Raw genomic sequence first — 19,613 nt, forward strand, 5'->3', positions numbered from 1 at the left:
TCCGAGAGCAGTAGTGGTTAACTTTCTCAAGTTTGAAACTGAGATGGTCCTACAGAAAGTCTGGCAGAAGAAGGGGATACAGGTGGGCAACAAGAAAATCCAATTTGACCACAATTACCCCATCGAAATCGTTCAAAAGCACAAAACATATCTGGGCATCAAGAGATCCGTTTTCAGACTCCAATCATGAAAATAAGTATCCACTGGAACAACGGTGTTAAGAGCTATGACAATGCGAGGGATGCAGTGCAGGACATGAGAGCAAGGGGATTAACCATGGATGTACCGGACGTGGACGCGGGGCGAGCGAAGGAGATGACTTGAGGTGCTTCGGGATGGCAGCGAGTGGGAGACAGCAAAACAAAGCAGGATACGCTGGCACATCGAGCGAAGGAGATGACTTGAGGTGCTTCGGGATGGCAGCGAGTGGGAGACGGCAAATCAAAGCAGGATACGCTGGCACATCGAGCGAAGGAGAAGTTGCAAGTATACCAGAGGAGACCTGATATTTAACCTCTTGTCTGTGTAAAAAGGTAGCAGGGCTTCAAATAACACTGACCTGGCTCAATTCATGTTGAACTAACAAGGCAGTAAAATGAGGTTGGTTGACTTAATTAATACAAAAGGGCTTCAGATACTACAGTTCAATATCCGGATATTCAGTATCCAGAAACAGCAAGCAGTGAATACTATACAAAAAATTTGAGTTCCACATACCAATGAGCTAATACATGAACCAGAGGGTATAGACAGGGTATTTCAGGGGTTCTATAAAAAGTTATATACGCAGCCACCCGCTGCAAATGAAGAGGAAATGAGAAATTTTTTAGAACAATTAGATTTACCATCAATTGGCTCTAGACAAAATGAAAGATTAACAACAGACATTACAAGAGAAGAGATTATTCAAGCGATAAATTCATTGAAAAATAATAAATCTCCAGGGAGCGATGGTTACCCTGCAGAATAGTATAAGGTTTTTAAGGAAGAATTGATACCAGCACTCCAGGCCTCTTTTAACTGGACTCTTAAAGAAAATAAAACCCCATTAACATGGAGAGAAGCAATTCTCTCAATCATTTTAAAACCAGGCAAAGATAAAGATAGATGTGAAAGTTATAGACCGATCTCAATACTAAATATAGATTATAAAATATATACATCCATTATCTCCAAAAGAATAAATACATTTATTGCAGAAATAATAGATGAAGATCAAACAGGGTTCATATCAGGTTGCCAAACACAAGACAATGCTCGAAGAACTTTACAAATAATTGGCCAAACACAAAAAGGGAAGCAAAAGCACTGTACTGGTTAGTATCAACGCGGAAAAGGCATTCGACTGTGTTAATTGGAAATTTCTCTATCAAGTACTAGAACGATTTGGTTTCAATAATAAATCTGTACAACTGATTAAAACATTGTATCAAAAACCTTCAGCTAGAATAAAAATTAATGGAAATTTGACCGACAAAATATTGTTACAGAGATCGACCAGACAAGGATGCTGTCTGTCGCTGATTCTCTTCGCAATCTTTATAGAATCTTTAGCTCAAGCAGTTCGACAAAATAAAGAGATTAAAGGTATCACAATTAAGGGTGTAGAGCATAAAATTGGGCTTTTTGCTGATGACATAATAGCTTTCCTCAAGCAACCGAACACATCGCTCCCTAATCCGATGAAGCTACGAGAACTGTATGGACATTTCTCAGGATATAAAATCAATGTACCTAAAACTCAGATTTTAGCACTCAACTATAACCCATCAAGAGAGATCCAGGAATTATACAAATTAAATTGGAACTTAAAAGCAATTAAATATTTGGGTGTTATGGTCACTAACAATCATTCTGAGCTGTATAGTGCTAACTATAAAAATTTACAACAAGAAATACAGAAAGATATAACAAGATGGTCTACTTTACCACTGGATTTAAATTCAAGAATTGATAGAAGGATAAAGCGGCTAGAGATAATGAGATGAGATATAGTTAAATTGAATATACTACCCAGATTTCTATACATGTTCCAATCCCTGCTAATAGATATCCCCCAAGGCCAATTCATAGATTGGGATAGAATGATCTCTAGATTTGTATGGGGTGGTAAAAAACCCAGAGTCAGATATAAAACCCTCCAGCTCCCCAAAGAAAGTGGTATGGGTCTTCCGAAACTGATGGAGTATTTTTACGCTGCTCAACTGAGACCTGTATATTGTTGGTGTAAGTCAGAATTTAGAGCAAAATGGAAAGATATAGAAAAAGTAGTAAACCAAATTCCAATTCAAAATATGGTCGGGGATAGTCAGTTACGGTATATAAGGAACTTAAAATAAATATGAATCCAATAACAGTACACACATTAGATCTGTGGTTTAAAGTACTAAAAAAGTACAAGATTCAGAATGATGCAAAAATATTAAAATGGGTAGCTTATGACAGCAATTTTAATCCGGCATACTGAGGCTACAGGGAGCACAACTGGACAGGAAATGGGAAAAATGGACCCTATACAGGACTCTAAACGCTGATACTGGACTGGAATAATAACTGAAGGATATACCATTCTACAAGATTGTAAGAATACTGTACTCTCCCCAGGCAGCTTTCTGTTTAGTTTACTTGTATTTGTTTTAATTGTTGCAAAAATGTGTCAATAAAAATTTAAGTGACAAAAAAAATGAAGCTAGTCCTCCTCGATACAGTTATATACACCAGCCTCGTCTAACTGGTAGAGGAGGCGGCGTTGCAGTTATTTATAATGATTATCTAATTATCTAGGTGTAACCACAAAAACCTGGTTATAAATTTAATACATTTGAAGTTTTTCATACTAATATAACATATGTAGCCTTGAAAAATAAGTCTACCCAGTTAATTCCATTACTTATTATTTACAGGCCCCCGGGGTCATATTCTGAGTTTCTTTCTGAATTTGCAGATTTTATCTCAGATCTGGTTATTTCCTTAGACAAAGCTTTAGTTGTCAGAGATTTTAATATTCACTTCGATAAGCCAGAAGACACTTTGAAAACAGCGTTTGTGTCCATTTTAGATTCAGTAGGGATTAATCAGAATGTCATAGGCCCGACCCATAATGGTGGTTACACCCTCAGTCTAATACTAACATTCGGGTTAAACATAGAAAATATAGTCATACTTCCACAGTCTGAAGTTCTAAGATCATTATCTCATCTCATTTAAAATATGTCTGAATAATAATATATGCACCTCACCACGCTACTGTATTAAACGTACATTCACGTCAACTACTGCACAGAGTTTTATAAATGATCTCCCAGAGTTATCAACTTGGATTGGGTCACTGTCAGCCCTTGCAGAACTTGATCAGGCAACTGAATGCTTAGAGTCAACATTCCGCCATACTTTAGATAATGTAGCTCCTCTTAAATGGAAAATGGTCAGAGACAAAAAATTAGCACCCTGGTATAATGATGACACTCGCACATTAAAACAGACCACTCGAAAATTGGAACGTAAATGGCGTCAAACAAAATTGGTAGTGTTCAAATTAGCTTGGAAGGAGAGCTTCCTGAAGTATAGAACAGCTCTTAGTGCTGCTTGATCAACATATCTCTCCTCCCTAATAGAAGAGAACAAAAAATAATCCTAGATTCCTATTTAATACTGTAGCAAAATTAACCAGGTATAAGTCCACTATAGACACATGCACACCTGCAGTATGTAGTAGCAACGACTTCATGAATTTTTTTAATGACAAAATTGAGAATATCCGACAAAAAATTCAAACTACTAATTTAAGGTCAGACAATGTAAGTGACCCTGTAGTTACCAATATAACTATCAGATCAGCAATTAGAATGTTTTACTCCCCTTAGAGAAACTGAATTATTTTCATTAATCTCGGCATCAAAAGCCTCAACCTGTGTACTAGATCCCTTACCTACACATCTATTCAAACAGATAATACCTGAAGTAATTGAACCGCTTCTAAAAATAATAAATTCTTCTCTCACGATTGGCTATGTACCCAAATCCTTTAAACTAGCAGTTATCAAACCCCTAGTTAAAAAACCTGACCTTGATCCCTGTCAGCTGTCCAATTATCGGCCAATATCAAACCTCCCCTTCATTTCCAAGATCCTTGAAAAAGCTGTGGCACAGCAGTTATGCTTATATTTACATAGGAATAACATCCATGAAATGTATCAGTCAGGACTTAGACCTCATCATAGCACAGAGACAGCTCTGGTTAAAGTAGTAAACAACCTACTGTAGGCGTCTGATCAGGGCTGTGTCTCGCTGCTTGTGTTGCTTGACCTTAGTGCAGCATTTGATACCACTGATCATTCCATTCTCCTGGATAGACTAGAAAATGTTGTGGGAGTTAAGGGAACGGCCCCCTCCTGGCTCAGCTCTTATTTAACTGATCGCTATCAGTATGTTGATGTAAATGGTGATTTTTCTAGACATACTGAAGTAAAGTTTGGTGTTCCACAAGGTTCTGTCTTGGGTCCACTGCTTTTTTCTTTATATATATCACGGGCGATTGCTCTAAGACAACGAGGGAGGCTCAGCCTCCTCTAAAAATGACGAACATCGTGTAGGATGAATTGCGCTAGGCTCATGTTATAGCCGACCTTATAACATTGCTATTTCAGATCCAGAATAATAGAAATATATGTGCTCAACCCAACTACAGTGCGAAATCATTCCGTTATAACTTTCCCCAGTTCGCCTAATGTGTGCGTGAGTTTTTCCCCCTCGTGACAATGCGATGCAGCCCAGCCTCAGTGGACTTCAATGGCATTTGGGAGCTATGCGCTTTCCAATATCAAAATACAAGACGATTACTGGACAAACACTGCGAAAACGCCCGCCCACGGACTCCCAGCCTCACAGTGGGAAGGACATGGCAAAGATTTCCGCAAGGAGACTGCTGATTGGTGAAAGCAGCCGGATATTTTCTTTGATTGACAGCTCGTTTCAAATATAGACAGGCAGCGGTGAATTTCAGTTCAGTCCCATGCGGATTCGCAAGTGGTGTGGTGTATTGTAAGAGATCAGCTTACATTTCGATTTCATTCATTACATACGGTTTCTACCAGCTTTTTTAGTTTGTATATATCTTCATTGTAAATAGTGTAAATATAGTGTTGTCAAGTTTGCTATCTTAGTTCCAGAAATTTCGTTTATTTGAGTGACTGAACTTGAACTTGAGGGGGCTAGTCAGCTAGCAAGAAAGCTGCGCACAGATGCCAAGCATTGTTGATTTAATTTTGGCGAAGCAGCAGCATTTAAAGAGCAGGGTAGACCAACGCCTCAAATTGACTTGGTGAAAAAGGTAGGGAATAATACTCATTCTTTTCAGCTCTCCTGGTACGAGAAAGTGAATTGGCTGTGACCCACATCAACAACAGTAAATAGGCTACTTTAGTAATATGTCATGGATGGACCAAAAATATAGAATCTATTTAAAATGTTTATGCTGAGAATATTATATTGGAATATATATTTCTCTGGATATGAATTAAACACAGCTACAATTTGGAAAACATTTTTAAACAAAAACACAGCCGAGAACATTTCACACTACAGACCTGGATTAAAAGTGAAGGGTTATCAAAATTGTCAATAAAACATTTCTCAGTCAAAATAAGTAAAATATAGGGAAAGTGTCATTGAATGAAATGTGTGGCACCCAGCTCTATGTTTGGCTCCCCAAGGTCAGTGCTTGTGCCTATTCCAGAACACTCTGCTGTTACTGCTGAGGTTCCTGACAAAGAGCTGCTTTCAATAATGATCAATTTTTAAACATACCACAATTTTAAAATATACCCCCCCAACACCACCATCATGTATATTGGACAGTAGGCTAATGGGCCAAAAGAACCTGTTATTTCACAGTTTGTGACCCTGCCAACAATCAGCCAGATCAGAGGCAAGAGTATGGGCAAAACTGCGTTTTTTCTTTTAAAATCTGGAAATATCGTAACCGACCAGCCTCCCCTGTTTGAAAAAAAAAATTTATATTATATATATTTTATATATATATATATATATATATATATATATATATATATATATATATATATATAAACCTCTGGGTAATATTATTCGTAAACATTGTATTAGTTTCCACGGTTATGCTGATGACACAGTTATGTGTTCCTGCAAAACCTGATGAGAGACACCAGCTTAATAGAATTGAGGAATGTGTCAAGTCAAGTTTATTTGTATCGCGCTTTTAACAATAAACATTGTCGCAAAGCAGCTTTACAGAATTTGAACGACTTAAAACATGAGCTAATTTTATCCCTAATCTATCCCCAATAAGCAAGCCTGTGGCGACGGTGGCAAGGAAAAACTCCCTCAGACGACATGAGGAAGAAACCTCGAGAGGAACCAGACTCAAAAGGGAACCCATCCCCATTTGGGCAACAACAGACAACATGACTATAACATTAACAGTTTTAACATGAAGTCAGTTTCGTTGATGTTATAACTCTTCATTGATGGAAACTTGAGTGCAAAACTGGTCATGACAACTGCAGTCCTAAAGTTAGCAAATCAACTGTAGTCCTCAGCCATAAAAGCATTACTGTAAGGGTCCAGAGCGTCCTCCAGGTGTGACTTTCAACTGTCCACATGGGGCTGTCCTCCACAGGAGTGATGCGATGAGATTCCAACTAGACACAGGGCACCAGGATGGATCAGGCAGGTCCGACGAGCAGAAGAGGTCAGCATCTTGATCCCAGAACCGACATGTAACCCAGAGGGACAGATTTTTTTTTGGGGGGGGGGGGGGGGGGGGGGGGCGCAGGTTGTTAAGTATGCCCAATGTCACCTGAATAAGTAGGAACAGTATACATATTGCACCGAGTACAAGCAGGAACTCCGGCAACTAACTATGACAGCATAACTAAAAGGGGAAGGTAACACAGGCATGAGGGAGCCCCGGGATGTAAAGCAGCCAGCCACTACACCATCAACAAACTCAAGTGAACAAGCAAGTGGGGGACTGACAGCATCCATACATCCCAGTTTGCCAAAAACACTATGTCTGAGGACCCTCGAGATCGACTCCTTTACCTCATGTCGTCTGAGGGAGTTTTTCTTCCTCATGTCGTCTGAGGGAGTTTTTCCTTGCCACCGTCACCACAGGCTTGCTCATTGGGGACAGATTAGGGATAAAATTAGCTCATGTTTTGAGTCATTCAAATTCTGTAAAGCTGTTTTGTGACAATGTTTATTGTTAAAAGTGCTATACAAATAAACTTGACTATTGAAAAAAAATGTATGGTCCGACAAGGGGGGGGGTCACGGGCACCCCAGGACCCCCCCCAGCTACGCCCCGTGTCTGCATGCAAGAACAAAAAACTTGATCCAAATCTCAATGCCCACAGTATAAGAGAATTTGTGTCTCTGGGACTGTGTAAAATAATCAACTCACCCTAGCCTGTTGAGCCTCTTCCCATGCACTCTGGTATTTCTGCTGATAGTGCATAAGCCTGTTTCTGACAACGCCCAACTCACATGCCAGCCTTTCCCGAGCACTCCAGGCCTCATCTCGGTCTCTCAAAGCAGCAGAAACTGTGCGCTGAAGCTCTTCCTGCAGTTCAGCCAAGCTTTCACTCAGCACATCTCCATCACCATTCAGTCTGCTGTTAGTCAAACCCACATCCACATGATTATGACTCAGTTAAGCATCACTCATATTACAGTGTTCATTCCTACTATTCCCCAAGCTATCATGTCATCATACCTTAGTTCCCCTGATCCTGTGGTGAGGATTCTCTTCAGCCCCTGCAAACTCTTGGCCACTTGTTTAGGACACAGAAGCTCCCTCTTGATCTGCTGCAAGTCTTTTTGCAAGACACTGACCTTCTCCATCAGTGTACCTTTCTCCCTCTGCAGTAATATGGCCACATAATGTTGAAAAGTAAACAGTTAATAGTTGCTGATAGAGACCATGTTCTGGATTATTTTAGCTCAATTTATTCGAATATTACAAGGGCAAACAGATAAGGTTATGTTCAACCTAGGTCATTCTTGTAACCATAACAGCATTGATGCCAAGCTAATTATGTTTACTCAACAGCAGAAACTGTTCCCAGTAATTGTTCAATGGTCCCAAACTATTTCTTTCTGTCCTGCATTTTAATATACTTTAGTTTGATATATTGTGACGCTAGAGCCCCATTTTTCACTCAGTAACAATAAAATTTTCCCACTGAGCCTCCATGTCTCTGGAACTGTGTAAATTGATTATGGTCACTTGCCCCCTGAGGTGCAAACCTTATTGGTTAAGCCCAAAACCCTTTAACCCTCTGGGGTCGAGAGCTTCGGCGGCGAAGCTCAGCAGGTTTAAAATGAGTAGGTCATGTATTTTGTTAAATATCTTTGAGTTTTTATCATACACGCATGATAAACATATTGATTTTATACTTTCCTATGTGCCCACCACCAAATAATATATTTTTAAAATTACCTAAATTAGATGAAACATAAAACTTGTCACCTTACTCAGTCACACCCGAGTCAGAGTGCTGAACGCCTGGGTTCGAGCCCCGGGGCCGGCGAGGGCCTTTCTGTGCGGAGTTTGCATGTTCTCCCCGTGTCCGCGTGGGTTTCCTCCGGGTGCTCCGGTTTCCTCCCACAGTCCAAAGACATGCAGGTTAGGTTAACTGGTGACTCTAAATTGACCGTAGGTGTGAATGTGAATGGTTGTCTGTGTCTATGTGTCAGCCCTGTGATGACCCAGCGACTTGTCCAGGGTGTACCCCGCCTTTCGCCCATAGTCAGCTGGGATAGGCTCCAGCTTGCCTGCGACCCTGTAGAAGGATAAAGCGGCTAGAGATAATGAGAAGAGATATATATATATATATATATATATATATATATATATATATATATATATATATATATATATACACACTGGAGATCAAAATTAGAGAACAACTTATAAAAACTTGAATAATTTTGAAATAATACCATCTTCACTGCTCAACAGTTTAAGGACATTTTGTTGTGTCTATACCATGCTACAACAACACTTTTTCACAAAATGGATAACGCATTTCAACAAAAAACCTGCATTTTGCAAAAAATGCACTGATCAAAATTAGAGAACACTTTCAGGTGCCTCCCACTTAATGGTGCTAATCTAGCACATGGTGCTAATTTCCTTGATTATCAGTCAACCCCGATTTAAGTGGCATTCTAACTGCCAGTTTCATTGACTTTGCAAGATGGTGGGTCGTTCTAAAGTGACTGAAAGCCTCCGGCAGCAGGTTGTCCAGATGAAAACCAAAGGGATGACCCTATCAGCCATAGCAAGACAAGTTGATCGTTCCAAATCTGTGATTTCAAGAATATTGAATCTTTACAAAACTAAAAACTCATTCAAGTCGCCCAAGAAGGCTGGTCGTCCACAGAAGACAAATGCAAGAGAGGACAGGTCACTGCGAAGGATGTCAATGGGTAATCGTTTCCATACTGCAGGTGGAATTGCTCGCCAGTTCAGTGCTGAACATGGTAAGGATCTGTCTCACCATACAGTGGCTCGCCGTTTAAGAGCATTTGGACTGAAGGCCCACACTGCAGTGACCAAACCTCTCATTAGCAAAAAAAATCAAAAAGCTAGACTGAGCTTTGCTGAGGAGCATGTTGTGTGGACAGAGGAGAACTGGTCCAGGGTTCACTTCAGTGATGAAAGCAAATTTAATTTATTTGGGTCTGATGGGAAGCATTATGTTCGGCGACACATTGGAGAAAGACTAAACCCAAAGTGTGTAAAGAAGTCAGTGAAAGGTGGAGGAGGAAGTGTCATGGTTTGGGGCATGTTTTCTGCTGCGGGAGTTGGGCCTCTTGTACAGCTACATGGCCGAGTGAATGCAAATGTGTATCAGAACCTTCTTCAACAGCACATGGTTCCTTACTTGCGTTCATCGCCCAATCAGCCTGCAGTCTTTATGCAGGACAATGCTCCATGTCACACAGCAAAACGGGTAAAGAATTTCCTTGAAGGTGAAAACATTGAATTAATGGCATGGCCTGCCCAGAGTCCTGATCTCAACCCAATAGAGAACCTCTGGAAAATCTCATCTCATCTCATTATCTCTAGCCGCTTTATCCTTCTACAGGGTCGCAGGCAAGCTGGAGCCTATCCCAGCTGACTACGGGCGAAAGGCGGGGTACACCCTGGACAAGTCGCCAGGTCATCACAGGGCTGACACCTCTGGAAAATCCTTGGTGACAAAGTTATGGTCAAGAAACCCTCTACAATCACCGAACTGTGGAGGAGGCTGGAAGAAGAATGGACCAAAATCACACCAGAGCAGTGTGAGAGACTAGTGCTATCCTGTGGCCGCAGATGTGCTGAAGTCATTCACAGCAGAGGCCTGTACACTTCTTACTAATTGCTGACTGTTGTAACCTTCAGATTTTTGTTCCAGATTGTTGTTCTCCAATTTTGATCAGTGTGTTCTCTAATTTTGATCAGTGCGTTTTCTGAAAAATATTTTTTTTTGTGAAATGCCTTTAGTCATTTTGTGAAAAAAATGTTGTTGAACCATGATATGGACACAATAAAATGTCATTTAACTGTTGAGCAGTGAAGATGGTATTATTTCAAAATTATTCAAGTTTTTATAAGTTGTTCTCTAATTTTGATCTCCAGTGTATATATATAAAGACTATTCGCATGGTAGTAGCATGATAACCACTTTCACTCTTTCGGTATCAAATGGTTTCTCCTTAGGGTGGGCGTCCCGACCACGAAACAGGATAAAAATCTGTCAGTCATAGTTTAGGCTACCTGTTTGAAAGTAAAACTTGTTGCAAGATGGCACGGCAATTTGATGCTCAGGAGGCACTTTGGATGATTCAGGACAGCGATTCAGTTCAATCTTGAGAACTGCAACACTGATGATGAGCGGTGTCATTTTGAACTTCAACTCAATCCAGTCGAAGATCAACTTGAGTGTCAATATTTCTTCTATTTCTTATGAGCATATCGATTGATATGTGTGCGCTGTAGTGCATACACAGGAAAAATGACTGAGCAATTTTTCCAGAGTTAAAAGTTTTTTCCTCAGAAAATACTTTTACTCTATTTTGAGTTTAGAGAGTAAAATTTAGAGTTGGAGCAAAATTACAGAGTAATTGTGTAACAGAGTTGGTTGTGGCTCTGAACTGAACAAAATAGTACAAGAGTTAATTTCAAGACACACTGAATCGAGTCAAATACCACCACAAAGAGTATAAAATTAACACTGAATTGAGGAGAATTGACTCTGGAAAAACAGCTCTATAAAAAGAGTAACTTGTACTCTCTTTGGAGAGGGACCACATGCTATCTGGCAGAGTGTAAAATTTTCTTCAAATTGAGTAAATTTCACTCAGGCAAATTTCCTGTGTAATCTTTGTATGCTTTTTGAGTAAACAAAACGTGCACCAGCGCTTGTTTGCTCCCTTTTCTTCTTTGTCTTTTCCTGGCACTCCAATGATTTTGGCATGACTGTAAATGGCAATTTCAACAAATCTAAGCAGTATTTTCAGGCATATGACTTTTTTGTATTCAGCACAAGTTCAGCTACAATGATCCATGTAGTATGTCATGATTGTACTTTAAAAACCAAAACAAATTATGTTGCAAAAAGCAGTTTTAGAACTGTGTTGGAATGTGTGAAAAAAAATATTACCTTACCCATTGTGGCAAACTGTTTTGGTCACTTGACCTGATGGAATTTAAGGCCAATTTATGCTGACAACCCAGTCCTCGCAGACGGTGTCGCAGATAGCGTCTGCGTAGCCCCCCCTTCGCAGACGCTCTGCGCGCACCTCCCAAAAACTGTGACCACCGCAGAAGCCTCGCAGACAAGAGGGCTCGGATTGGTCCACTCTACATCCGCTGTACACGCACTTCCGCTTCCCTACTTTCCCGGTTTTTGTTTTGTTTTCACGACCGGCATTTTTAAAAACACGAGCGAAGATGGAGCAGCACGAAGAGCGGTTGATTGAGGAAGTACGTACATCTATACGACTCCAGTTCTAGTCATTACAAGTAACCGGAGGATAAACACTCCACTAACCACATCCACCAACTACTCCTAGCGACTTCGCGCCCCCTTGCGTTGTGCCGGTGGATAACATCGCGCACGCCTATTATCCCCGCTCAACAATAAATTACAACTGTCTGCGAAAAGCTATCTGCGAAAGCCTTGTCGCAAGAGCATGCAGAGGCCTTAAGAGTTGGCAGTGGGAGGGCTGTTCACTCTTCTAATTGAATACCCCTCCCACTGCCAACCCTTTATCCCAAAACAATAGGTCATACATTTTTTGATGGCCAGTTAATTGTCCAAATCAATGGAGCAGATTTAGGCTACATCCACATGACAACGGCAACGAGATGTTATTTAAAAAAATATCGCGTCCACATGGGCAACGATCAGTAAAATATCAGGTTCATATGGCAACGCAACGCTTGCTGAAAACGATGCAATACACATGCCACACCTCTAGGGGCACTGTAAGACGGTCCCTTCGGAGACACCAGAACAATAGAAGTAGTAAGGACGCATGCGCATAAACTATTATGCGCGAGATTTCATATTAGCCACAAAGTCAGAAAAATCTGTTCGTAAAATTACATTATAATGACCAAATACAATGAAAAGTATTTTTCCAGTCTCACCTGTGAAAGGTAATCCCATGTGATCTCATTTGGATGGTAAACCTGTTGGTACAGTTAAACGCAGCACATGAATGAGGCATCTTTATTCTCCGCTTTGACCCATCCAATATGTCGGCGAGGATGACGTATGATTCTACGCGGAAGGCGGCGTCTTTAATGGTCCGGAATAAATTGAATGCTACACGTTGATGGATTAATTTGTTCTTCTACGCCCTTTTTGAGGAATGTATTGTAGGACTTAAACCAACATCTGAAGAGGTGAGATCGCTCCTTTTTTTCCCTATTTTTGCTGGCGGGATTGACTCTGCCCTAAGGGCTATTCTCTCTCTCTCTTTGCACCATTACACAATAAATATTCACAGTGAAAATATTTTGTAAGCGCATTTCATGAACCAAGTTATAGGATTTGTTGACAACTCGCATCGAGTTCGTTACACTTCTACCCGGCGTGAAGCACTCACAGTCATGTGGTTGTGACGTCATCGTAAACAAATCCGTTCTACTCATCCAGACGACTTCGCAACGGCAACATTGCCAGATCTTTCCACTCTGGAACCCGTTCTCAAAAGATTGCGTTTTGGGGCACCCAAAACGCCGGTGCCATGTGGATGCCAGGCCGAAACGATAAACAATTGTATCGGATTCACCTGAATCCATTGCCGTGTGGACAGGGCCTTAAGGTTTTGTGCCAGATACATTCTTAAGACTGAACAGAATCACCTCAAGTGACCAAAACGGTTTGGTACATAATGTTTTTTTCACACAATCCAACACAGTTCTAAAACTGCCTTTTCCAATACCTTCATTTATCTGGTTTTTTGTTTTTTTTAAATACAATCATGGTATACATACTACATAGATACTAATTTTCATGTTCTGATTTTGTTAAGCTGAACTTGTGCTGAATTCAAAGTCATATGACTTTTGTAAATACTGCTTAGATTTGTTGAAATTAACAAAATCAGAACATGACAATAATTAGTGCCAGAAAATATCCTCAGACCCCAGAGGGTTAAACCCAGTGCTCCCAATGGGAATTTTGTGGTTGAAATAAAAACACCTATTGTAACAATGAAGTGTTCACTCTATCAAAAGATCCAGATGATGTTACACCATCATTAGCTCGAAGTCCAAGAGAGCAAAACTGTCAATACTCTTTGGGTAGAAAAGATGGCATTACTCTCTTCTCCCTGTATATCAGGCCAACACCACCTAATTGTGGGCATCTGTAAACTCACGCAGAAGGCGGCAATTAATGCTTTCCTCCAAGAGTTTTGCAGTGATACAGCATGATCAGCAGTTCAAAAAGATGTGGTGGATGGCTTCACATATCTCAAAGGAAGCATATGCTAGACTTTGCCCTCGCTGGTTGGTAGCCATCATGTGGTTGATAGGTCTGTGATAGCTAGTGGGTGGGAATTCACCAGACGATTAAACTGGGCAAGATGGGTTTTATTATTTATTAAAAAAAAAAAAAAACCACCTATTGTGAACATAGCCAGAGAACTGCATTTTTCTGGGAGAACACACTTGCAGCGTGTTGAGCTGTTGCAGCAGATCAGTGTTCTCCAGCTCACTCTCTGCAGCTAGCTGCAGCTGAGCCAGCGCATTCTCCTTAGCCTGTCTCTCCTTCTGCAGTTCTGCCTGCAGTGCGGAATGCTCCAGCTAGAAGTAACAGAGGAGAGTCACTGCAGATAGTTCAGTGCAATGCACTTAAACAATTTCTAGTGAATATGTTTTTGCCTATTCACAAACGTCAAATGCAAATATCTTTTGTTCTGACATCAGCATGAACAATAGCTTGATTAAATCTAATTTCATTTAATAATCTCAAAGCAGTTGTTGGACATACGTGACTGAGCCACTGCAATCGACTCAACTCCTCCTTCAGGTGGTTGACCTTAGAATCTCTCTCTCGCAGCTGAGCCTCCAATTTAGCTTCACGGGCACGGCCCTGAACTTGAGCCTCCCTCAGCTCTGCATTCTCCCGCTGCAGAGCCTGCAACTCCTCCTGGTGCTGCAACAAATCCTATATAAACCAACAACTTATCTTTTCATACAACGTCAAATCGTTAGGCTTTTTTTAAATATATATTTTGGTCATCAAATCATGTCATACAGCTGCACAAAGGTATAAACAAGAGTTAGAACCTTGCGACATTTAGTTACAATTCAGTGCTCAGTAAAATTTAGTAAACATTGATAAAAAGGTCTCTGTCAAACCTCCTTTGTGTTTTCACAGATCTGGGCTACTTGCAGCAGTTGGTTGAGCTGTTGATCTTTGTCCCAGAGGAGCTGCTGTAGAGTGTCTTTCTCCTTTTGCATGCGCAGGCAATCAGATTGGGCTTGTCGAGCCTGATCCTTCACCCCATACAGGTAGTCCTGCAGTCCAGAGATTATACCCTCTAGATCCTTCTTTAGTGCTTCATTAGCTGCTATCTGACCTGGAAGATGGGAGAAAAACTTTAATTTCACTTAGTTTCAGTAGTTTATAAATTGTCCTTTATAGATTGTTTGATTTTTATGCCAAGGGCACTAGTTTTATGATTTTTTAAAGAATTATGACTTGATCATAACTAAATCTTAACTCATATGACTTTTTTTTTTTTAACTAAATAACTAATTTTTCAAGACTTTTTCCATGAATGCTGCTGGCCATGGAAGGTCATCTTAGAATGATGAATCCACAAATGCCCTTAAATTAAACAATTTTTAAAATTAAACAAATTAAATTAAAATGCCCTGAACATTAAAAGTTAATAACCGTATACCTACCAAACCCATACTAAAAACACAGCCACAAACCAATGCTCAACCAATTAAAAGGTGCTGACTGCAAAGTCCTCAGAAATGTTCAAAAAAAAAAAAATTTTATTGTGCATGGCATTTTCCTATGTCTCTCAAGAACAATATTGAGATGTGATCATTTTGATGTGCTGAGGGTCACTTTTCTCTGTTTTGGGACCGTTTCCCTGCCTCTTGAGGTAAATAGTATGGCCCAATGGAAATAGCCAACCGTGAGTAGCTTGAACTAATTAGCATAATTATGAAACTGCGTCACATCAAGATGGCAACGTGTGGAAAACATTGCGACACTGTATTGGCCTTGAAGAATTTTGAGTCACAGGTATATAAATTTGTGGTTGACATTTGTGAATAGATCCATGAAAAAAAAAGATGAATACATCTGTTACTGCTTTTGTGTTATTTCTTTCTCTGTAAGATCAAAACATTAGGTGTATAACTCCTTACTCGCTACCGTGGAGTCGAGCCCATGCATTCAAAGGCTAAGATAACTAAGTGCTAGCTAGAATGATTTAGTTATCTGTCCAGAAAAATGACGTCATCTAACCTTCCTCCATCTTGCAGTTGCACTCACTAGCTGGTGGGAGAGTAGAGTCAGCTGTGTTTGCCCATGTTGACTTGTTTTGGTTAAAAGTAGATCAAACATGCCCCACATTGCTACTCACTTGCTTCGGCAATCTCCGGAATTGTAAGATGCGTGACGCATTTTATCTCAGCAAAAACAGTGACACATAGGATACACGGTGTGTGCAGCAGCGAAACATCTTGAAACTCCAACAGGTAAAGAAATAAAACATTTTACCAAGAATTCAACTTTGCAGTCAGCACCTTTAACTTTCAGTTAATTTCTAATATTTCAGTAAAATTAAGTATACAGTATACGCTCACTGATAAAAACCAGTGGATTTTAGTGACATTTAAAATATGTAATGTAAAACATAATTAAAACAAACATTTAGATCTAGATTCAGACACCAAGATAAACAGAGTACTTTATTAGGAACACCAGTACACCTACTCATTCATGCAATTATCTAAAATCAGCCAACCATACGGCAGCAGTGCAACACAAAATTATACAGATACGAGCCAGCAGCTACAGGTAATGTTCGATGTCAGTGATTTTGACCATGGTATAATTGTTGGTGCCAGATGGTCTGGTTTAAGTAAATGTATAACTGCTGATCTTCTGGGATTTTCATGCACAACAGTGAAAAAAAGGTTTACTCAGAATGGTACAGTGAAGGGGGGAGGGGAAGAGAGAGATCAGGGAGTGGCAGTTATGGGGACAGAAATATCTTGTTGATGGGAGAGGTCAACAGAGAATGGCCATCCTGGTTAAAGCTGACAAAGGCTACAGTAACCAGATAAGCATTCTCTACAATTGTGGTGAGCAGAAAAGCATCTTAGAACACACAACACGTCAAACACTGAGGCGGATGGGCTACAACAGTAGAAGACCATGTCGGGTTCCACTTTTGTTCTTGGCTGAGAAGTCAAGTCAGTTTATTTGTATACCGCTTTTAACAGCAGACATTGTTATAAAATAGCTTTACAGAAAAATAAAGACTTTAAACATGAACAGAAAGTTGAGGGCCTCTCCAGTCATCGGATCTGAATCTGATAGAACAGGAGATTCACAGCATTAAAGTGCTGATGACACGTTTTTGACATCTTTGGCGATGTTTTATAACAAAAAGTAATTCCCGATGATCCATATATTAATTCACGAAGGCGCGTATTTTACAAGTTATGATAAAAAACGCGGCTATTTGGGCAAATTTGATGGGGCTGCAGCACCCAGGAGACGAAAGAGGAGGAGGAGCTATATGACGTCAGCGAAAGAACCTTCCTCCTAACTTACCAGTTTGTTGTTGATGCGACAGGTCTTCAGTTTGTCATTATTATCATATATACACACACATTATTTATTTATTTATATATATATATATATATATATATATATATATATATATATATATATATATAAAAAAGTTATTATGCCTTCGCGTTGTGTTGCCGGCTTTTGCTCCAAAACCCACAAGGATGGGGTAAGTTTATTCAAGTTTCCCAGAGATCCCGAGCTGCATGCGAAGTGGGTGAAGCAAGTCAGGCGCACTCGTGACAAGTGGGAGCCCTCACCAACATCCGTCCTGTGCTCTGAACACTTCGATTTGGATTGTTTTGACACCCTTCCCAGCTTAAAAGAATCTCTTGGGTGTTCAGTTCAGCACAAACGTGTGTTACTACCATCAGCAGTGCCTACACAGTGTTGCCAGATTGGGAGGTTTCCCGCCCAGTTGAGCGGTTTCAAGTGCATTTTGGTGGGTTTTGAACATATTTTGGGCTGGAAAACGTCAGCAGTAGGGGAGAGCGGGGTAAGATGAGCCACTTTTTACATTTTTCATCATAACTACATGTTAAAGCCATTTTTGCTTCCAGTCTACACATCATACCAAATTTCAAAGTGTACTGTTACTATCTGAGCAAAAAATAATTGATAAGCTCTTATGGTTAGAGTGATATTACCTCTTGAAAAAAAAATGTCAAGTGGCTCAACTTACCCCATGCACGGGGTAAGATGAGCCACTGTGTGGGGTAAATTGAGCCAACACAAAACATGTTAGGTTAACAAAGTAAACAACTTTTATTATTAGAAATGCAATCAGTGAATCAAGTCAAGTCAATCAAGTGGGGGATAGGGCCGTTGCATAGAGAAGGGGAGATGAAGAGAGAGGTGATAGAACGAGATGGGATAGGGAGGGATAGATAGATGGATAGAGAGAGAGAGATATGCATAGATAGATAGAAAGAGGGATGGTTAGAGAGGGAATGAGAGATATACTATAGAAATTACTAAAACAGTAGAACAGTGCCAAAAAATCTTATTTCTTTCAGTAGGTTAAAACATTGCTAAAAAATGCAGCAATCATTCCATCAATCATTTCATCATTATTCAATGTTCCAAGCGTTCAAATTGCAAGGGAACACCATTTGCCTCTCCCTCCGTGCTGTCCCCCCAACAGTAAAGGGGTGGGGCAATTTTTTCACAATATCCTGTCTTGACAGGACAGCCTTATCTTTCTCTTTGAAGACAAAGGTCGGCTTTCTTGCAGAGCCATGGCATGACCGGCTTCTTTTGACAAATCTTGCCTCTATTTCGAAGACATCCAATTTGATTATCTGGCCAATGAAGAAATGCACTTTCTTCTTCCCCGTGAATTTTGCCACAACATAATCCCCCACATCTAACAACTGGTCTTCCTCATCTGATGTCATATATATATATATATATATATATATATATATATATATATATATATATATAAAAATATAATGTTGTTGTCATATATGACCAGTAAATGTGAAAACTTAAGTGTCATCTATATTGGGTAAGCTCAGCCACCAATGGGGTAAGTTGAGCCAGTGGCTCAACTTGCCCCACATCTAATGGCTCGTCTTACCCCGTGGCCACCATTTTGTAGAAAAATGCTAATAAAGGGGATTAGGCTAATCAAAATTATTTTTATTAGCATTCATATCATAGCTTAGAAAGCCACTAACTTAACCCTAATGTGTCTAAATATTATTCTACTTTTGTCTTCTCTAAATCATCTTCACTGTGGACAAACATGGAATTGACTTAGAAAGCACAAAAACACATTTTTATAAATATCTCCCTCACCTAGTTTGACATGTGGTGCTCCTCTCCACAAGTGTAAGTAAATGGTCCCGCCCCCCTTTGAATGTGGTCACATGATCACATTTGTTTACTGTTTCTTAGAAACAGGGGGTGGCTCATCTTACCCTCTGGCTCATCTTACCCCGCTCTCCACTATCTGTTGCCAGATACTGCCGACGTTTTCCAGCCCAAAATATGTTCAAAACCCACCAAAAATGCACTTGAAACCGCCCAACTGGGCGGGAAACCTCCCAATCTGGCAACACTGCCAGTATTCCAGAGGGGGTCTACTAGTAGCTATGCCGGATCCAAAGACAGTCCTCCTGTCAGAACATGTGTTGTGAAACGACATAAGATAAAAGGTACGTAGAGCTATAGATTCTACATGATAATCATAAATGTAATCATAAAGTCGGCATGATATCAGTCATGTACAGTGGTGCT

General features: G+C 40.1%; 1 protein-coding gene across 8 annotated transcripts in view; it reads right to left on the reverse strand.

Moving 5' to 3' along the window:
- Positions 1–19,613, reverse strand: part of cntrl (centriolin) — a 743,138-nt gene that overhangs the window by 630,468 nt on the left and 93,057 nt on the right. For 7 of the 8 annotated variants that reach the window (XR_009651398.1, XM_060906888.1, XM_060906889.1 and 4 more), the window contains 5 exons: positions 14,906–15,126; positions 14,535–14,711; positions 14,213–14,347; positions 7,751–7,896; positions 7,439–7,649 (listed from right to left, as the gene is read on the reverse strand). Coding sequence is in view for 7 of the 8 variants with exons in the window: in XM_060906888.1 (XP_060762871.1) it covers positions 7,439–7,649; positions 7,751–7,896; positions 14,213–14,347; positions 14,535–14,711; positions 14,906–15,126 (890 nt within the window). In the remaining variant the exon portion in view is untranslated. The remainder of the gene's footprint in view (positions 1–7,438; positions 7,650–7,750; positions 7,897–14,212; positions 14,348–14,534; positions 14,712–14,905; positions 15,127–19,613) is intronic. The other variant, XM_060906886.1, reaches the window with a different exon arrangement.

Source organism: Neoarius graeffei, chromosome 24 (assembly GCF_027579695.1).
Source record: "Neoarius graeffei isolate fNeoGra1 chromosome 24, fNeoGra1.pri, whole genome shotgun sequence".
Lineage (NCBI taxonomy): Eukaryota > Metazoa > Chordata > Actinopteri > Siluriformes > Ariidae > Neoarius > Neoarius graeffei.